General features: G+C 43.9%; 1 protein-coding gene across 33 annotated transcripts in view; it reads right to left on the bottom strand.

Moving 5' to 3' along the window:
• RAPGEF2 (Rap guanine nucleotide exchange factor 2) overlaps window positions 1-20434 on the bottom strand; it is a 681573-nt gene that overhangs the window by 216085 nt on the left and 445054 nt on the right. For 5 of the 33 annotated variants that reach the window (XM_069243612.1, XM_069243660.1, XM_069243668.1 and 2 more), the window contains exon 1: window positions 13043-13874. The exons of 16 other annotated variants lie outside the window; for them this stretch is intronic. In XM_069243612.1, coding sequence (XP_069099713.1) covers window positions 13043-13102 — 60 coding nt within the window. In that variant the 5' untranslated portion in view covers window positions 13103-13874. Of the gene's footprint in view, window positions 1-13042; window positions 14778-20434 lie in introns of those variants that run through there. 12 more of the 33 variants (XM_069243620.1, XM_069243677.1, XM_069243635.1 and 9 more) reach the window with 6 other exon arrangements.

Below are 20434 nucleotides of genomic sequence, written 5' to 3'. Positions count from 1 at the left end.
TGGGAGATGTACCGAACAAAAGCGAAGTAAATAACAGACAATGAGGAAATTGACTCTCGCCATCATTTCACAAATGTGGATATTCTGCAATCTTTAAAACAGATGTTTAGCGGGGGAGGGACTTTGCCTGCTTGCATGGGGATGTAATGGGATCTAGTAAAGCAAGCTGAAAGCCTGGCCATCCTTGCTGCAGGATGTCTAAAGCCAAGAGCTAGCTGGACAGCTGCTGAAAGCAGAGAGAGGACTCGTGTGCACCTGCAAACTGCTTGGCTGGTATCTGTTCCATGCACTTTTTACATGCATTAATTTCCAAATTTAAAGCCAAAAATGACATATGTATTTCTTAAATCTATGGTACAACTGATAGTTAGGCTATATAAATGTATTGTGCCTGGTTCAGCCTCAAATGTCTTGGTCCTTTTTGGCTATCCTAACACATCTTTAAGATTATAGCCTAGGAAATGGGCTTTGATGTTAGCCACTATGTTCTGAAAGGTTGCTGTTTGAGGTATTGCACTACAGTCTTGGAGAAGAATGACGCTTTCCTGTAAGAAAGAAACTGATAAGAATCTTGCTGTTCATACCGAAAAGGGCATGCTAATTCAAAAGCTTCCCTTAGTTAACACTTTAACACCTTTACTCTGTGGCTAATCTGCCATTGACCCAATCTGGCTTTTGAAGAGGTAGGTCAGAGCTGCCAAATTCTCTTGCACGTCATGGTGTGGACAGACTTTAAAATCAAGGGTACCATCATTGCATTATGAGTTTAATGACTTCCCAACTTCATTTGAATAGTCAACTGCACATTACTGGATAAAAGTTACTTAACTAACCTGCTGCTCTAGGCCCCAATTAAATGAATAGCAAATTATACTCTGATCACTGGACTGTGGTGAATTGTGGCCTGGTTGTTCACATGATTCCTTCCAGATGTGTGAAAGAGGAGTGGGTGCTGGTATCCATTTTTTTTCATTCATAGCTAAGTGATTCAGTTAAAGTGCTCAGTTTAACTCTTACAAATCCTACTATAGGCAAAATGCATATCCACACTGTTGGAAACTGGGTTACTGGTTGAGGGGGTGAAAACCCTACTGCAATCTCTATCAGTGTGAAACACAAGCAAACTCCAAATTAACCTGTGCTTAACCCTCTGGCAGCTTGGCACAAAAGCAGTCAGGCTTCACTTAGATGCACTGTGTAAAGTATTTATGCAGCACAATTAGCAGTAAAGCGACAACATAAAACAAGAAAAATCCCACACCACTTCACAAAAAAGTTTAAAATGTAATAAATTATTTGACATCAAAACAAAAAAAATTCCAATCAACAGAACCGGAGAGAAGCAATTTTAAAGCAAATAGAGCTTAAAAGCACTAAATGCAAACTGTGGTTACCAGATCACGCCAGACAAGGACAAAGTCACAAGTTTAGTTGGGCCTGCAATATTCCACTCAACAAAGTATCCTAAATCCTGGTTGCAGAGCCATGCGGAGCCCTGCGTTGAAAAAGTGTTGAGCAGCAGAGGTAACGCAAGATCCTGGTGGGGAAAAGCATCATGCAACAGTGGATCTGGGATGCTGTGATGCAAGATCCTGAGTTGTCATTGAGTATGCTGTTAACAAGTGAGTTGCAATGGGAAGGCCTGTGTCAAGGTTGTGTAGCACAACAACAGTTCTGATGAAGCTGCGATGCAAACGCCTGCGTCAGAGATGCGTTGTGCACCAGTTTCGTTGTGGAGTATTGTGAGGCAATGCGAATTAGGACTCTACATACTTTACCAATGTTAAAGTGCTTGTCATTAATAACAACTATTCTCAAATTACCAGAATTGTACACAAAGAACAGTTCAATTTTAAACATTCCATTTTCTTAGTGAATCAGTCACCTTTTTAGTTTATACAGGTATATAGCATTAAAATTGAAAAATGAAAGTCTTCTAGAGTAATCAAATCAATCATTCCATTATTTGAGTGAATCATTCATAGTCTTATGTTTATCTAGCTAAACTGCATATATCATTAGAAATGAAGGTCACTAGAGAAATCTAAACTGGTGTTAATCCTTTAATCGTTCTGAGCATATTACTAGCCTTAAATGAGATTTCTGAAACGTACATATGGTAAATAAAAAAAGAATACTGCTGTGTATACTTGCACACACACACCCTAGTAATTAATGTGTTTTTTTAAGTTGCTTACTATATCAATCAAGGCATACTATTCCATAATGTGCTATCACAGAAACAGTGGCACCTTGCTTCTGAAAACATCACATCATATTTTTTGTTTTCAGGTTTTTTTTATTGGAGTTTACGTGGTACAAGGAACATCAACAAACTGGTGATATGTCTATAAGCCAACAGCAGTTACAAGCTACTGACAAGTTTCAGAATTTCCATATAATTGGCTTACATCTTACGACTACACATAACAAATAAGGCATCATGGCTATCGTTCAGTGATGTGTAATAGTTAAACAAGGCACCACACTTAAGTAAACATATAGTAAACAAACACAGAATAGAAATGAGCAATCAAACAAATTGGCATAGAGAAGGCAGTGATTGCAAAACATTTTCAAAATTAGGAGCTATCTCTGGTGGGGGTGTTATCATGAGAGAGTGGAAGCAACATCCACAAAGGGGTCCAGGGGAGGATGGAGTTGGGAGTCTCTACATCTGGAAGAGGTGAAGTGCCCGTATGCGGGAATGGCAGGAGAAGAGCTGAAACTCTGTAGAGAGGAACTGTACCAAGGGACCCTAAATATAGTCAAAGCCTTTCCTCGTGTCAATCAGGATATCAGCCATGCATTGCATGGAAAGGCTTGCCAGAGTTGGATGTGCCACTGGGACATAAATGTGGCCTCAGGTTTCTTCCATGCTGCTGCCAAGGTCATCTTAGCCACCCCCCAAACAAAGCCACAATATAGAGCGGTCACCCACTGTCTGGTGTTCCAAAGAGGGATCCAGAAGACCCAAAAGAACGTAGCCTAGAATCCCTTTAAGCTGTGACAGTATTTCTTCCCAGTAAGGGCGGATGGGTGGGCAATCCCACCATAAGGGTCTAAAGTCCCCCCAGTAACTCACATCTCCTCTAGCAGGTGTCGGATCTATTATGGAAAATCTTTTTAAGTTACTCTGGATAAAGGTACCAATTGTAGAGAAGCTTGTAATGTGACTCCCTCAGACCCAGAAAACATTTAAACTTAGAGATGTCTCATTAAAGTGTACACCATTGCTGATCATTTATAGTGATCCCTAGTTTTTGTTCCCCAAAGTTTATATGGCATGGGTGGGTGTGCAGCCGCCAGACATCAGTAGGGCTGTAGAAATACAACCCTGTGTTGTTTCAGCTCATAGGGAGCAGCTCTCTAGTAGCAGTCAAGCGTACCTTTGGCTCCAGTACCCAGTGTTTCAACAGAGTGTAACGAAACATTTTCAAGGGGAGCAGATTAAAATCATGACCGCAGTTCTCTAATGTCAGGATGTGGCCTCTGTGAAATAAGTCTGAAATCGTCAAGCGGCCTCCCTCCCTTCATTTATCAAAGTGTCCCAGAAGTTGTGCTGGGGAAAAGTTTGTATTATAGTGGATAGGTGTATGTGGGGAGGGGAAGGTTGTCAGCTCCTATGTTCTTGTTACGCATCCCAAACTTTAGGCGTGGTGGCTGTGGGAGTGTTTAAACAGGCATTCTGAGGGTGATCTTTTCTGGGTTTCCATAGGATATCCCGTATTGTGCGTCCCATCCCACCCAATGAATCTGTAGCCAGAGTTTGTCTGAAGTCATAAGGGACCACTCAGACATTACATGAAGTTGTGTCACTCTGTAGTACACAAGGAAGTCAGGTAGCGCCAAACCTCCAGAATCATTCGGGAGGGTCAGCACTCTGGAGAGGAGTCGTGCCCTATGCCCCTTCCATATAAAGCCTGTGATCATTGAGCAGACTTCTGTGAAAAAGTCTCTGTGTACATCAATTGGGAGTCCCTGAAACAAATATAGTATGCATCGGAGTACTGTCATTTTGATCGCGTTTATGCGTCCTATCCAGGTGAGGTATATTGGGGACCAGCACTTACAATCTAACCTCATGCGTCGTATTAGGGGAAGAGAATTCGCCTTGTACAAGTCTGTTATTTTGGGGGTGATATTTATCCTTAAATAAGTCATCCCTTTCTTGACCCATTGGAAGGGAGCTGTAGAGGCAATCCTCTCCATCTCCAGAAAGGGGACCGTCAGATTGAGTAAATAGGATTTTTGGAGATTGACTAGAAAGCTGGACACTGACTCATAAGCCCCGAGTTCTACTTGAAGGTGTGGCAGTGAGGTTTGAGGAGAGGCGATGGCTAAGAAGACGTCATCCGCAAATAAGAAAACGTTATGCTCGTCGGGACCAAAGCGGATCCCCTGAATATCAGGGTTAACTTGTATTCTAGCATCTAGGGGCTTAATACTGAGAGCAAAAAGGGACATCCCTGCCTCATCCCCCTTGTCAGCTCAAAAAATTATGAGGCCGTGCCATTGAGTAATATCCGAGACGAAGAACAGGAATAGTTGCTCATTATCATATCTATAAATTGCTCGCCAAACCCAAACCAACGTAGTGTGGCCACCAGAATCAACCACTCCACCCGGTAAAAGGCTTTCTCAACGTTGAGCGCCAACAGAACTGCTGGTATATGTTTCTTAGAAACCTTTTTTGTCAAGAAGATTACGCATCTAAAATTGTCATGGGTCTGGCAGTCTTTGATAAATCCAGACTGGTCGGGATGAATCAGCTCGGGCAAAATATCCTCCAGTCTGTTGGACAGGATTTTAGTGTAAAGTTTTGTGTCTAAATTGAGAAGGGCATTGGGCCTATAAGAGGCACGTGATTGAGGGCTTTCCCAGGTTTAGGGATGACCATGATTGAGGCTTCTCCAATGGTAGGGGACACTGCTTGTGAATCAACAATGTGGTTGAAAAAGTCAGTCAAGTGAGCAATTTAGTCAGAACCCAAGGTCTTATAAAAATGTGCATTAAGGCCATCAGGACCAGGGGATTTATGCAGCTTAAGGGAGTCAGTGGTTTTCGGTACCTCTTCTCTCGTGATTTTTTTTTTTTTTTTTTAAATTATCATTTACTACCGGGGACACTTGTGGCACCTCAGCGAGGTCAAGGTGATTGGACTGCTCTTCAAGATTAAAGGGGTCAAGGGTATAGGAACGCTTTTAGAAATCCTGAAATATTCAGACTTTCCCTTCCTCTTACTGGTGGATCATACTGGACTCAACTCATAGCTGGCCAATATATTCCTTTCCCTGTTTCAGTCGCAATTGTCTTGCTAGTAGAGGGCTCATTTTATTTCCCTTTTCATATGAAGTTTTCTTTAAACGTAAGAGTGTAGTCTCTGTCCTATTAGCATAGATTGTTTGGAGTTTGCCTTTTAAAGATGTTACTTTTCTTTGGAGGGCAAGTGAAGGCATGGTCTTATAAGCCTTCCCCACTAATAGAAGTTCCAGCGTCTGTCTGTCTTTGTTTTTGTGTTGATGTAATGTAGGCATTACTGAAATGTTTTTGCCCCGTATGACCACCTTAAATGCATTCCATGTCGTTGAGTAGGAAGTGTCCTTGGGGTTATTACTCTGAAAGTATTCTCTGAACGTTTTCCGAAGTTTGCGACAGAGATGTCGATCACACATGAGCACGTTAGGAAAACCTGAACTGTGGAGCAAGCCAGCCATATATGATCTCCAGTGGGGAGTGGTGACAAAGCACAATGGGATGAACAATCGCCAACACGGTGGTGTGACGTAAATAGTGGCTGAGGAAAACATGGTCTATCCTAGAGTAGGTCCTGTATGTGTGGAAGAAACAGGTATAATCTTTTGTGGTGGGATTGAGAATTTTCCATGCATCAAAAAGACAAAATTGGTAAAGAGCTGTTTTTGTAAATACACCTGCTGGTGCTCTATGGGAGTAGGTGGTGTCTAGAGTAGGATCCCAGATCATGTTTAAGTCCCCCAGCAGGAGTATGTCGCCCTCAGCAAAGCCCCCTACTGTGGACAGTAATGACAGAGGAAATTTGGAGTGGCCTGAGTTAGGGGTATATATTGTAGCTATTGTACACATCCTACCTCTGAGTAGACCTTTAACCATTAAGATCCTTCTTTCCCTATCGGTCTTACTACCCGTGAGTTGGAAATGGACCAAGGAATGGAAAAGTAAGGAAGGCTACCCCCCATTGTGTCTAGTATCAGCGAAGGACCTTTACATGAGCCGATAGAGTCAGGGTCATAGCCCCTGATCATCACCTCACTTGAGATGTGATTCCTGAAGGGCTATGTCAAAGTAATGGTCCCCAATGTATTTCCAAAGCTAATAATGCTTTTTAGGGGAGTTCAGCCCCTTCACAATCCACGTCAAGATAATGAACATGTCCTTCCCCAATCTGCCCGAATCATCCAATGGTTCATTTGAATTATACCCGGCATTACTAAATAATGCACACACTACCCGCATAGAAACTCTGATTATATTCACAATGGCATGAAACAGTTCAACAGTCCAAACACTACGTGGTAGGATGCATGAATTTTTTGTTAAAGCTTGACAGAAAGTAGAATTTCTTACATTTAAGTTGCTCTTTATGTTTTTTAAGACCGGGCCCGCTTACAAAATCCATGAAAGTGATTTATTTAATAAACTATAAAAGCGGACATTTCTGGGGCATTGATTTTAATAAAAAACTAAACTTGAAAAAAATATGAGTGAATGAATCTTTATTGCATGATTAATTAAAAATATGATTTCTGAGAGTAAGGAGGCAAACAATTTATGTTTTCTTGAATTCCCTACCATGTACCTATTTATTTTTTTTCGCCCGGTGCATTTATGGATAGAATCGATTACTGTATTTTTGAGATATATAAGCTTCTGGACAACGTTTCTCTTTCCCACTTTAGCACCTATCAGTTGGAATTATGTGGTAAAGAGGACCAAATTATGCAGCAGGGTAGACTAGTTTATGTGGCAAGAAAACTCCAGTTATAAATTTACAATGAGAATAGTTCTAACTTAAGCAAATGCGAGGAATATTGCATTGCAAATGATTGTTTAAATACAGCAGTGTAGTGACGCCGTATCAGCTACTCTACTTTGGTGATCTCCTCTTTCGTTTTGTTCAGAATTCAATAAACCGGATTTTAAAAAATAGATTTCTAACTCGATGATAAAGAAAAACATGCTTTTAAATTCTAATTTTACCAACTTTAGATGCTTGAACAGAAAAGTATGATTTTGCTTCGAGGTATCATACTACATCTTGTAACTTGGCCCACGGTCCAAAAAACATAAGCACGTGTCTCACCACCGCAATGTCTCGGAGACCAGATGCAGGTTTGAATACAACACTAGTTAGACAAATAATATCGGTGAAGTAGACATAAAAGACCAACAAATCAGGGGGCTTCCGTCTGTCATTTACCACACAGCATAGTGTTTGCCATAAATCACTGTAACAAAAGTTCCCAACCCATCACACACATTCATTTAAGCGTCTGTAACATGCCTAGTTATTACGATTCTCTAAGAGGGACCGGGTCCTTGGCTTCACACACAGACCGAATTAATCTTCACAAATTGCATAAAACGAAAACTTACTTGCTATTACATTTCTACTCTGGAAAACTAGCCCTAAGCATAATTACGTCTGTGGAAGGATACTAAATTCTCATGTTTTAAAACAGTAACCAAAAACAGTACTGTGTGCCTTGCAGAAACGTGCACTAGTGAGCTGTTAAGTCTGTTTCCACAAAGTCAATGTAGTCAGCTCAGACGCCCACGTTGAACAGGCCTGAAACTGAACATGCCCTCACAATATCAGGTTCACAGGACACAAAGTACACACCAAGCAGGAGTATTCCAAGGAGAATGTGGTGCAACAGATGAACAGTGTGATGGGGACGAAGGGATTTACTTTCTTGCTCCCTGTTGACCGCAACAGCGGATAATACTACAGCCATCCTTCCAAAATTGCAGAAACCACCGTCTAACCTACAGCCTAATCCTTGCAGGGAACAGACAACTATTTAAAGACTATGACTGCAAAGATGGTTTATACAATGTGAGGAACCAAAGCAAACATTCAGAGCAGTTCTGAGCAAGTGAGGGATGTCTGCGCCAAATGACTGGCCCACATCAAGGATAGTAATTATACTAGCAGACAAGTAAAAAACTTGCTAACACTTTCAACGCTAGTTTTCTGAAATGTGACTGGATTGATTAACAACATTTCATGATGCCTTTTTGCCCTCAAAGAATTGATTTCACCTTTAAGTGCAAACGTTGCGATTTACAGTTCTGTCATCACATCATCATAAAGGGATTACTCCAAAGTCACTGCAACTTTACGAAATGCATGGTGTTGCTAAGCAACCACAGATGCACGTGGTGCATACTCGAAATGAATTTAAGGAAAAAAACTGTTTAAAATTGTTAGTTAAGTGAAACATTAACCATTTACGGAAAATAATTATTAAATTGTGCCTTTATAACTTTGTAGATCTGCAGAGCATCTTCAACAAATCGCTGCCACAGAAGACTACTGCATCAAGTAGATCCAAGTGTTGGCTCAAAACCAGTGGCGGATTCTCCACTAGGGCAGTTGCCGGGCTGGAGAGATCCTGCACAGACTCCCAAGACTGCCTGGGAGCGGCCCCGGCTGGGTGCTCCCAGACAATCCTGACGCTGCTCTGAGCAGCATCAGGACTGGCCGGAGAGCAAGCTGGGAGCCTGTACTTGCAGCGACGGAGGAGAGGAGCGACGCACAGAACAGAGGTAAGTTTTTTAAAATGTTTTATTTTTATGCTTTTAATGTCACTCCACCCCTCCCCACCCGCCGGCCGCCCTCCCCCCTGTGAACCCCACAAGCCGCTACTGTTACAAACTTGCCCTAGCCAAACGAGAAACCACACATTACAGGTGTCAAAAATAGCAGTAACAAAAGAATCAGAGCAAAGACAGGAGAGACCTGAAGAAATAAAGCAGTCATCTTAAAGCCAAGAACAAAAGTTAAGGCTCAAGGGTGCAGGACAGGAAACACATCAAAAGCATCCTGGCTAAAGCTGTGTTGCCATTTTGAATGAATTCAGTGTGCTTTTGGTATCCTCTATGTGCAACTATCAGCCCACACCAACTTGTCTTACGTCAAATGCCAAATACTGAGCCTTGGGAACACTCTCCGCTAACATCAAAATTCATGCCTGAGAATCTTTTTGTATGCTCAGGGGTAATTCTGATGCTTTCTAAAATATATGCAATCCACAATACATAACATTTACAGCCTATACACATCTTATGTACTGTAACCGGAGTCTACAAACATTTATTTTTATTGCACTTGGGATTTAATGGTCAATGTACAACAATATCTAGACACGCTTAACATAAACTGCAAGGGTTCCACACCCTTACAACAAAGAACATGTTCCATGAGAGAAAGTGTTAAGAGAAAAACATTAAGGGGCAATTCACTACTTGTACAACTTTTTAGCCAGGTAAATAACTAGTTCCCTGTAGGGGGGTAAAAACTTGTATCTAATAACTGCTATTTTAACGTTTAGAGTGTATGTTTAACCAGAAAGTCCTTCTAAATGAAAAACGGAACCTCAGTTTACCCCATACACTCTCATTCCCACACATTTTCATGGCATCTCTCTCGGTTTTACCCTAAATATGGATGTTGCAGGCATTAGTTGAATTCCTTAAAAGAATGCTTCAAAAATGTATTTGAAGGGTTTTCCGATCCTTTGCTTTATCTGTGTTGAAGGGAATTCCAACCAGTCTTCCAGTCTGCTGCATTTACACGCATGGTTCAAATCATGCAAACAGGAGCGGGTGTGGCAGGCAAAGGCTCCGTGTTTAAATAAAGTTGGGAATGCAGGTAATAAACACCCGAATATGCAGATGGACTGTAGGAGAAGGCATGCAGACCATGATTCAGCAAAATGTTATAGCATTAAGTAGATTGAATGGTCGTTTTAGTGAGGCAGTACTCTCCAAGGTTGGACTAGGACAGAAAATATAAACAATACTAGACCCCTCTAGCACATTAGAGTGCTAAAGAAGTGCTCCATGTTAGCAAATCAAACAGTTGTAAACTTATAAAGACAAGCTGTGTAAGTGTTGCAAGGTAAAGGAGACATTATTGCTTGCTGCAGGCAATGTTTGGGGTAATATCAAAGAAATAAACAGTAAAAACAGACCTACAACCAACCAGAAAATACAGCCCAGAGACCAGCCCTTTGGGCAGTGCTAGTCTGTCGTATATGCCAGTTCAGCCCTGGGACTCTTCCCTTCAAATTATCATATTTGTCTGCCCATGTTGTTTTTCCTCCTCCTGTGCTTCAGAGTTTAGTTTTAACCATACTCAAAATGGAAGGCAGCTTGTTAATCTAGGAGAAAATATGCTATTAATTTAAGTTCGATATGAAATTCCTGAAAAACTGAGCTAGATGCTGATATAGATTATTTCAGATCTTTATATAGTACCACCATCATGCCTTACAGTCACTAAAGAAATCAAGATAACACAAGAACACAAATGATGGTTTAAGCCACTACTCAGCAGTGTCACAATGCAACATGATGTTGGCAATCTTGGGCAAAGCAATTAATGGCTCCATTTTTAGAGAGACCAGGACCTACTTTTCTACATATCACCAACTCAAAATAGTGGGGCTGGAGCAAGACGAGACTTAAAAAAAAAAACATTGCATATAAGTAAGAGCAAAATGCCAAGAACATTATTCTTCAAACACAAGACCTCTGCAGATGATGCATATCTCATGCTACGCAAGGGGCATTATATAAACAGCTATCCGAAGGCTCTTGAGACTGAAAAAAAAAAAAGATGAGTAATTGTCCAACATAACAAACAACTGGGAGCAACTGTCCAGTATTACAAAATGGCATGGAATTGGTTCGATTAAAATGACTATCTGACCAGTTCCATGGAAACTCTATAAATGGAGAGCAAATTTTGAATAAGAAAACTCTAGAAGGCCAAGGAGGACTGCATCCTAAGAAACATTGATTAAGGCAATGTTATTCCACTATTCCAGTGTAAAACATTGAACATCAAAAAAGTGACAACCCAATAAGGAATCATGGCTTACATTTAATTTCTTGTGATGGAGCCAAACATCCACTGCTTACTGAGTTAAAGTTCCGCGGGAAGGCTGTGGCCTTCAAATCCTGACTAGAACCTGCAAAGCCTGGATTTTGCCAAACCAGTGTATAAACACTTACCCACCACTATACCACCACCACACAAATCCCTCCACAACACTGGACCAGCCTACCTCAACGAAAGAGTGAACTTCCACGTTCCCGCTCGCCAGCTCCGCCAACCTCGCCCTCGCCACAGTCCCCCGCATCCAACGCACCACCTCCGGAGGCAGATCCTTCTCCTACCTTGCCCCCAAAACCTGGAACTCCCTCCCCACCAACCTTCGCAAGACCCAGGACCTCCTGTCCTTCAGAAAACACCTCAAGACATGGCTTTTTGAACAGTAAAACGGCATCCCTTCCCCTATTTTACCCTCCCCCCAGCACCTTGAGACCCTTACGGGTGAGTAGCGCGCTCTATACATTTTTTGATTGATTGATATATTCAGGCACCTTTAGGCCTATGCCTAGGAGGCTGGCCGTTCTGCTTACAACACAAATTGCCCAGAGTCTGCGGCTCTCCGGGGGATTACATCATGACAATGGTGTAGCGGATTCCTAGGATCGACTATACGATAACTGTGATTTTGGCTTTTGTTGCTGTTAAATAATTGTATGGCTTCAACTACTATGGATGCATAATTGTATGGCTTCAACTACTATGGATGCATTAAAGCACCTCAGATGGAGGCATTCGTAGAACATTATGTTTATTTAAGACTGGGTCCTACTAAGATTCCTGTGCAGTTCTTGCACACATTCTAGCTTAGCCTAAATGTAATGTCAGCTACAATGCAACAGAACAGTGCCGCCTAGGTAACACAGACAGGTACACAAAACCATTCAAATTGTGCCAGCAGCTCATCAAAACACGAAGACACGAGGGCCAAGTGTACTGGACTCCCTCATACAAAGAGGTCCCTGCAAACTGTGCCCCTTACCAACAGAAAAAATATATACACATCATGATAGTAATGCAAGCAGTGCTACCTATCCACCGACATACACACCAAAATATTCATGTGTGTGTGTGTGTGTGTGTGTGCATATATGTGCATGCACACAGTGCCCTCTAATAAAAAAAACACAGCACCTTACACAAAATACTCGTCAGCTCACATAAAACATAATATAAGCAGTACTGATCGCCAACATACACAGAGAGCACCATGCTAAATCACCAGGAGGAGGGTGATGCAAACAATGCATAAACAACATCACAGTGTCGCTCACCAGTACCGACAGACAGCATTGGGCACGGTACTCGCCCGCGCACACAGTAAGCATTGCCACTTTTAATGCATATGGACTAATGCAAGCAATGCCTCTCATCAACATACATCGAGCACATTAAAAAGTTCCCCTTTCCAGCATTGACAGTGCAGTGCCATCCCACACACTCACCGTAAAAAGCAAATAGTTCTTCTGATTACACCCACATAGGATTCACGCAGAAAGTGGTTCTACAAAACAAATTCATGTCTTCCAGTCACAAAGACATGTAAAACATGCTAATAATTATTGAATCATTATCTGAAACCCGTTATAGCTCATAATCGCAGCTCCACTTGTTATAATTGCTACAACCGCAGCTCAAACGTGCGATGCTACATAATAACTGAGCCTCTAGCATGACCGTACTTGTAATTTATGCACATATATGCATCGGCGAACTGGTATACACCCATCTCTGCGTGCAGACCGTTACACTCTACCATTGAACGTAGCACTGCGCCGTCTCTTCCCCATTTTACACATATTCAGCAGTAGTGTCGCCCAAAAAGGCAGCACGGGTCCCTTTGAGCTGGAACGTACAGCGTTTGCAAGTGTGTATACTCACCGAGTGCTTCTCCTGCTGGCCCAGAAGTCCATGGTTTGCAGGAAACGCAAGGGGTTTCATACTGAAGAAGCATGCACGGGGCTGAATTTACACATCATGCAGCGACCCTTCGCCCATTTCTAGTCAAAAGCATCGTGGTAAATAAAGAGAGGCAAGAGGGTGAGGCGGGCTGCTGCTGGGGTGGCGAGATTAAAGCCTCACACTGGCGCGGCAGAAAAGCAATCCAGACAAGGGCTCCGGGCTCCATGTTCAGCAGGCTCCTCGCCTGGGCACCGCCGGCTGCGGGGAGGCGCGGGGGAGCCCGGTGCAGCCGGCATTCCTCCGGGAGGACGAGGGCATCGCCGACAGCGAGGGAGGGAAGGCGAGGAGGAGGAGAGAGCGAGCCTCAGCTAAGATGGCTGACGGCGAGCCGCGTCCCCCTCCGCGCTGGAGCAGATTAGTCAGGGCGCAGGCACCAGCCTCCAGCCGAGCATTGTTAATGCCCAGAGCTTAATGTGCAGTCGCAGTCACTCCCTTCCTGTCCCCTCACGCACGGCAGCCAGCACCAAAAATCGGAAACCCAGCCCCGGGCAGAGCGTGAGCACAGAGACCACCTCCTCCTCCTCCCGGCTGTTAATGATGCTGGCAGAGAGGTGACCAGCGATCCCTGCTCCACTCGACTAACCCAGTTTGCACAATTAATCTCAGTCGCGCGACACTGATGGGCGTTTAATTTAATGATGCCTGCCCCTCACACCCCAGACATGCATAACCCTCGCCGGCTCCTTCTACTATGAGCGCGCACACAGACCCTTAGATATCATGCCAGGACGCGATACCCCCCAAAAATAATGACATTATCGTGCTTACTTTGGAAGACCTTGGCTGCAGGCAGTTGGCATAGCAACGCACAAGGAAGGCCATTTCCTGGCTAACGAACAGGCAGCCTCCCTTCCCACATAGTAAAAGAAAATATAAAGAGGTGCTCGTCGTAGGAGGCGACCGGCATTGCCGCTTCCTCTGCAGGCTGCGGCGGCCGGCCGGAGAGCCAGATGCAGCCCGGACGGATGCTCGCCGGTGCCTCCTTCCGCAGCCCTTCCCTCCCGGTACTATAACATATTCAGCCCACGGAGCCGGCTCCACGAGGCTCGCCCCCTCACGCACTTAACTCTTTCACTCTTTTAAGGTAGAAGCGGACAATTAAGCTACAGCGGCGCCTTGCCTGTGCTATGGATGGATGGATGAATGCACTCTATGCCGTCTCTAGGCCTTCGCGGGTTGCTGGGCCACCGGGGAGACAGAATCCACACAGTACTGGCTCCAAGAAAGGCGGCTGGAGAAACAGGGTGGGGACGAGGAGCTGTGACAGACCACAGCGGCAGGCGACAGTTCAGCGAGGTGATGCTGAAGAGAGGTTGCGAAGCCCCCCGGAGCACTCCAGAAGCAGGAGCCACTGCAAATATCCCCATCAAGTCGGCACAGACATCCTTTGAGGGGGGCACTGGCTTCCCAACCCGTGTCGATTATACTCGCATTGGAAGATGCCCGAGTTCGAAAGTTCTAGATTTCCGTGGTCGTCGCCACACATAAATAATGCTACCACGCCAGGACCGAAAACTACATGACACAATCGCCCGCAACACACCATCAAACCTGAACTGCTTCAATCACACCCACCCTTCACATGCACATCTGCACACCCACCAGCAGCAGATCGCAGCCTTGTAGTGTAAAGTGCTTACTGCAAGCAAATGCCAGCTGTGTGGCATATCACCCTGCCATCCGCACCACCTCCGTAGGCTGCTTGGGGCGTGTCAGTGTGTGAGCAGTAGACAGGCATGTACTGCTGAAGACGCAGTTCAACCAACACGATGCAGAAACAGTTGTTGAACAATGCATACCCCAAGACGCTGTGCTTCTTAATCTCAGTCAAAATTGGGCATGTTTGGGGTAAAAAAGGATATTGCCCTCATAGGGTTGTCAGGCGTCTAAGGGGCAGACAAGCTGACTTTTGAAATGGTTTTCTATGAAACCACAGCTGATCAGGAAGCACCCAACATATTAAGAGGTCTAATGTGTTTTCTTAACATGTGAGGGAATCTCAAAGTCTAGTGTAAAATGAAGTGTGGCACACTTTATGTGTTATGTTATATTGCTTTGTATAGCGCACTAATCACCGAGAGGGTATCCAGGCGCTTCGGCATGTATGTGGGTTTGTCGTCCCCAAGGTGCTTAATACGAAGAACCAAGTGTTCAGCTTCTTGCGGAACTCAAGAAGCGAGGCGGCGGCTCTGATGTGTCGAGGGAGGCCGTTCCATGTCGTGGCTGCGATGTGGGAGGATGAGCGACCTCCAGTTTTGCCTCTGTGGGGAATGTGTGCACGTGAGAGTGAGGCAGAACATAGGTGTCTGGTGGGGTGGTGAGAGCGTACGCTACTGTTCAGGTACTCTGGTCTTGTGTTGTGTAGGGCTTTGTATGTGTGCATGACGTTTGAATTGGCTGCGCTTGTGCCTGGTGAGCCAGTGAAGCAGACTGAGCTGTGGTATGTGAGTGTGGCATGAGAGGTCACGTATGAGTCTTGCAGCGGTGTTCTGGATGGTCTGGAGTCTGTCTAGGAGTTGTTTGGAGATTCCAGCATAAAGAATATTGCTGTAGTCCAGCCTGCTGGTGATGAGTGCTTGAGTGACAGCTCATCTCGTGTATCAACTATTTGACTGAATATGTGACTATGGTTAAAATGTGAAAATTAAATCTGAGGTAGTTATCTTTTTCTTCCTAGTGGATTTTGACACTGCACAGAATTAACAGTTAGTGGAACTTCATATGGAGGCTTAAGTTGAATGATTCAAATTACATGATAAAGTGAGTACTAAAAGTGGAAGGGCAACACATCACTGATATGCAGTGGCGGTTCCTCGTTAAGGGCGGAAAAGTGTTCCCCCCACTGCGAGTGCAGCAGCTGCAGCAAACAACATAATTTAAATAAAATGGTAATGGTCATTACCATTTTTATAAAGTGAAGTGCACTTCCACTATAAGGGCAGGGGTGGGCCAATACCTGCTGCAAAATGGCAGCAGGAATGAGTTGCAGTTGCTTAAAGCGTAAAGAGTGAATGACGGATTGGCTGGCTTTCTTGCGATGGCAAGCCTGGCATGCGCACTTCAGACCGCAGCAATCTGAGCTGTATAACAGCCAGGCGGACTGCATACACCGGCTTCTAGTACCAAAGGAGCGCTGCCAGTCTGCTACAACCAATCATGGTGCTACTCTCATGCTGAAAACAGCATGAGAGCAGTCCCAGGATTGGTTAGGTTTGTTGGCTTTTCACTCTCTTCACTAATTTCTTAGTCACCTCCCTCCGTGGATTCTGGGAAGTCAACAGTGCCTTCTCCGAAGACATTAAGCGGATGGTGGTTCTGCAGGGAACGTCTCCGGGATGACGAGATACTTAATGCATGTCTGAGATTATGATACGGAGGGGGGGGGGGGAATGGACATCTGGCAAACGTTCTCACACATACCTTGGGCCCCCCAAAAGCCACTAATAGGCTTAAACCCACTGGGGTCTTTCCCCACACATTTGAAATCAACATTGGTAAGTACTTTTGCCATCAGGTGGACGTGTCAGTTTTTAAAATTTATTTAAAGAAAGTACATTTTTCAAACTGACAGTGAAACTAATTTAATGGGGGGTACAGGGTTATACAGTTGTTCCTGCCATTACACGTGAGCCCCGAGACCTGTAGCAGCTGATTTGTCCCACCACTTTCAAATGTCATTAGCCACCACTGCTGATCTGAAGTCAGGTTTGTTGACTAACTGAGCTCAATACATTAAACAACATATTTGCATTTCTAATGGTGTGAAGTACCATTTCTCTAGCTTTGGACAGGAGGCTACCAACATTGACTACAGACGCAGCTCTATCTTTTCCATACACCCATTTCTTGATTAGGAGGGAGAAGTGACTGCTTCTTGTTGGGTAACTAATAGTAAACTTTTTATGAAAGTGCTTGAAATGGGAGATGCTTTGACTGGATGACATTTATGAAGCAGTTTGGCTTCAAGTGTGTACCAGAAAATAATTATATAAGCAAAGCAAACTTCAGGCCCTAGAAACTGACTGCCAGATATCCAAACGTGGCTGGTTAAATATATTGCTTCCTGCAAATTAACAAGCGTAAAAAAGAGTAAATACTTATTTAGATTCAAGTGAGTTAGGTATCTGAAAGGACTAATGGCTCTGTAAAAAGGCAGGCACCACTTGTCAACATCGCCCTGCTGCAGTAAATCTGTGCAAGCTGTGTGTCTATTGGTGCATCTCTCCTAGCGCACACAACTTGGCTAGGACACACAAATGAGCTGATCCAGTGTGAGAAATGCTATTTCACTCGGTCTGTGTAATGAAATACCACTGCATGGGTAATAGCATTCCAGTCCCAGTGCCCTTGTCAGAGGAATAACTTTGCTGATCTTACTCCAGATTGTTCCAATCATTCTGCTGCTTGAGTGAAAGGCTACTTGGGAGTTACTGGTTCTAGTTTGCATATCCTTCAACATTTTACACATATAGATAAGCCATTCTGTATCCACATGCCCACAACACAGTGATTCCTGAACTCAATTCCCCGCCACCAACTACCCAACTCAATAAACTCCACTCATGCTCCTTGTCAACCACCATTAGCACCAAGGTACAAAACCTAGTAGAGACGCAGCATCAACGACCAGCACATCAAACCACTTCTGTGTTCGCCACATCTCACCTCACTGCACTATGTGCTAAAGAGATGACCAGTAGGAGTGGGAACAACAATCTTCTCTTTCGACAACACCAACTCCCTTTACTTTCACTAAAACATGAAATATTTCATTTCGAATTCGTCAAAACTGCAGCAGCCAAAATGGTACAGTAACAAGAAAAGTAGTGCCAGGACTCATCTCTCTGGCGACACTGATGAATCCCCATTAGTGGCAAGTTATGTAAAGTCCTCTCAGTTCCACACGGGCATTCCATAGGAAAGGCACAAAATATCTTAATAACAAAATAAAACAATGTACTCCTGTCACCAAAAAACCCTCCACATTCCACACTAAAGTACAGCTCAAACAGAACTGGGTTATGGGACACAGTGCGAAGAACAGTCATGCTATCAGTCCAGTTTTCATTAAGGGTGGGCGGCGCTCGCGGAGTTCTACTCCACGGAATTCTGTGGAGGTATCAAAAAATTCTGTGAAATTCCACGGAGTTCCGCGTACGGCAGAATGCCGTCTGGTCCTAGTTACTGCCCATTTTCACTTTTCACGTTTGATTCTTTTATAGCCTGCTGACGTTCTTGTGTGGGCTTTCCATTTTCTGGACGTTATGTACCACTTTTTGCATCCAAAATAGACCTGCCAACTTTGAACACAAAACATATAGTTAAATGTTGGAAATTAGGCGAACTTCGGCTCGGCGACTCTCTTGCTGAAGGGGAAGTTATTGCTACCTGGTAGGATCTCAGGTAAAGGGACATGCTTGAAAATAACTGTTATGGGGCATGTTATTAATCAGTTAGTTTTTTAAATGTATTGTCCTTAAATATTTAATGTATGCCTTCCTGTGTAAAATATCGGGTTAACAGTTTTTCATGACAAAAGCCAAAATCATGTTCTGAGATAATCTTGTCTCCAATTTGTACTTTGGGTATATTTAAACACTGACAGTGTGTATTCTTCCTTTGAACTGGTTCTTAATTAAGTTCCTATTCAGACATTTTCATTAGCCCTTGTTGCACAGGCTTACGTTCGTTTTCTTTTTCCTGCAGTGTTTTTTATAGCATGAAACTTGAAGAGGTGCTACCAGAGTCACTCAGAGGAGAGGGAGAGCTCACAGCTTAGGGAGGCGCAGCCTGGTGCATGCTCGTCCCCATGATGAGCACGCGCACCCTGCACCTGCTGCCCCATTCTGTTCTGTCAGAGACCTGTCTGGAATCCCCGAGGAGGTGAAGGGGTTGATTGCAGTATCGTATCATCATCCATGGTGACAGGAAGTGATGTCAAATATGATGTCACACTCCTGCCAGTCAAACACTGAGATTAAGTGGCGGGACGTTGAATGTGAAACTAGTTTCTGAGTGTCAGTAGTCACTTTTTCAGGTTCCTCAGTCAGTGAAACACAAGTAGAATCCAATACTGTTATGCAAACACACACCTAGTCTTGATATTAATATTGCGTACAGTCCAACATTCATGAGCGAATTGGAAGGAAAATTTTATGCTGGATGGTGGAAGGTTTCAGGCAGAAGGAAATAACAGCAACTCGTTTTAGGGGTGGGTGAGCGACGCCTCCGTGAATGCCGCTCCACCACCAGCTGGCAGAGTTTTATTTGCTTAACTCCGCACTACTGCTTGAGGCTCAAAGTTCCAAAACTCAGTGAACTCCGTCAGCAGAGCAGAATTCACCGCCCACCCCTAGTTTTCATCCCAAGTATGAGCCTGAGATGGGATTGATGGCCAACTGGTATTATATCCTGAACCCTTCCAACAAAGTGTTACTTTTCTCCATTTACCCTTCTAGAATCTCTGCGGCTATGACATCAGTGTAAGCCCTCTTTTTGCACTTCCTTGGTCAAAGATGTGTCCGATGAGCCTTTCTTGCCCTTTGTACGTGTGAGCAGACTAAGAACTGAGAATGGTTGTTCTTTGTTGTCTATGCAGACCGCAGTGTACCGCTCTACTACCCTGAACTCTAACATTCATATGAAAATTTCCAGACTTAATGAAGATACTTCATATGTCAATTTAGTACTAAGTGGACAAAAGTCAGGGTTTGCTTCGGTGTCAGGACAGAAGAGAGGTGGGCAGCCTCAACTTGCTATTTATTTGCCAAGATGCTTTTCAATATTGCCTTCCATACCTTTAGGGATCTTTAGTTTTACCTAAATCTGTACTTCTGCGGAGCGGAATTTAGAGTTCTCTTAGGAAGGTTGGACCCCAATGCAACATGTTGGAGTTTATGACCTTTTTAAGGCTGTTCCTGAAGTGTATATCGCCAGATCGCTAACAGAATCTACCCTTGGTAAAACAATTAGATACAAATGTTAAACATGCGTGTCTAATGGCTGAACATCTTTGAGGGGTGTCGTCGCTAACAAAGCTGCATTTGAAGGGGCACTGACTTGAGTTCTGACATGCGTTCACTGTGAATTCCACGGAGGATCTGGATACCAGGAGCCCCCCATCCACTGGAAGGCGCGTAACTATCGAAATCAGCTTCTAAGTGCCAATTCCAGATCGCAGCCTAAAACCGATTTACATTTATCTAAGAACATGCGTGGAATCGCCTTCGTTATCTTCATGTTTTTCTCTGATGTTGCAGTCACCGTGCCATGCCCTTTGCACTGGGTTACTTGCATCTAGGTCAGCATGGC

The sequence above is a fragment of the Pleurodeles waltl genome, chromosome 1_2, assembly GCF_031143425.1.
Source record: "Pleurodeles waltl isolate 20211129_DDA chromosome 1_2, aPleWal1.hap1.20221129, whole genome shotgun sequence".
Classification (NCBI taxonomy): domain Eukaryota; kingdom Metazoa; phylum Chordata; class Amphibia; order Caudata; family Salamandridae; genus Pleurodeles; species Pleurodeles waltl.
This window is presented reverse-complemented; position numbering and strand designations above follow the sequence as displayed.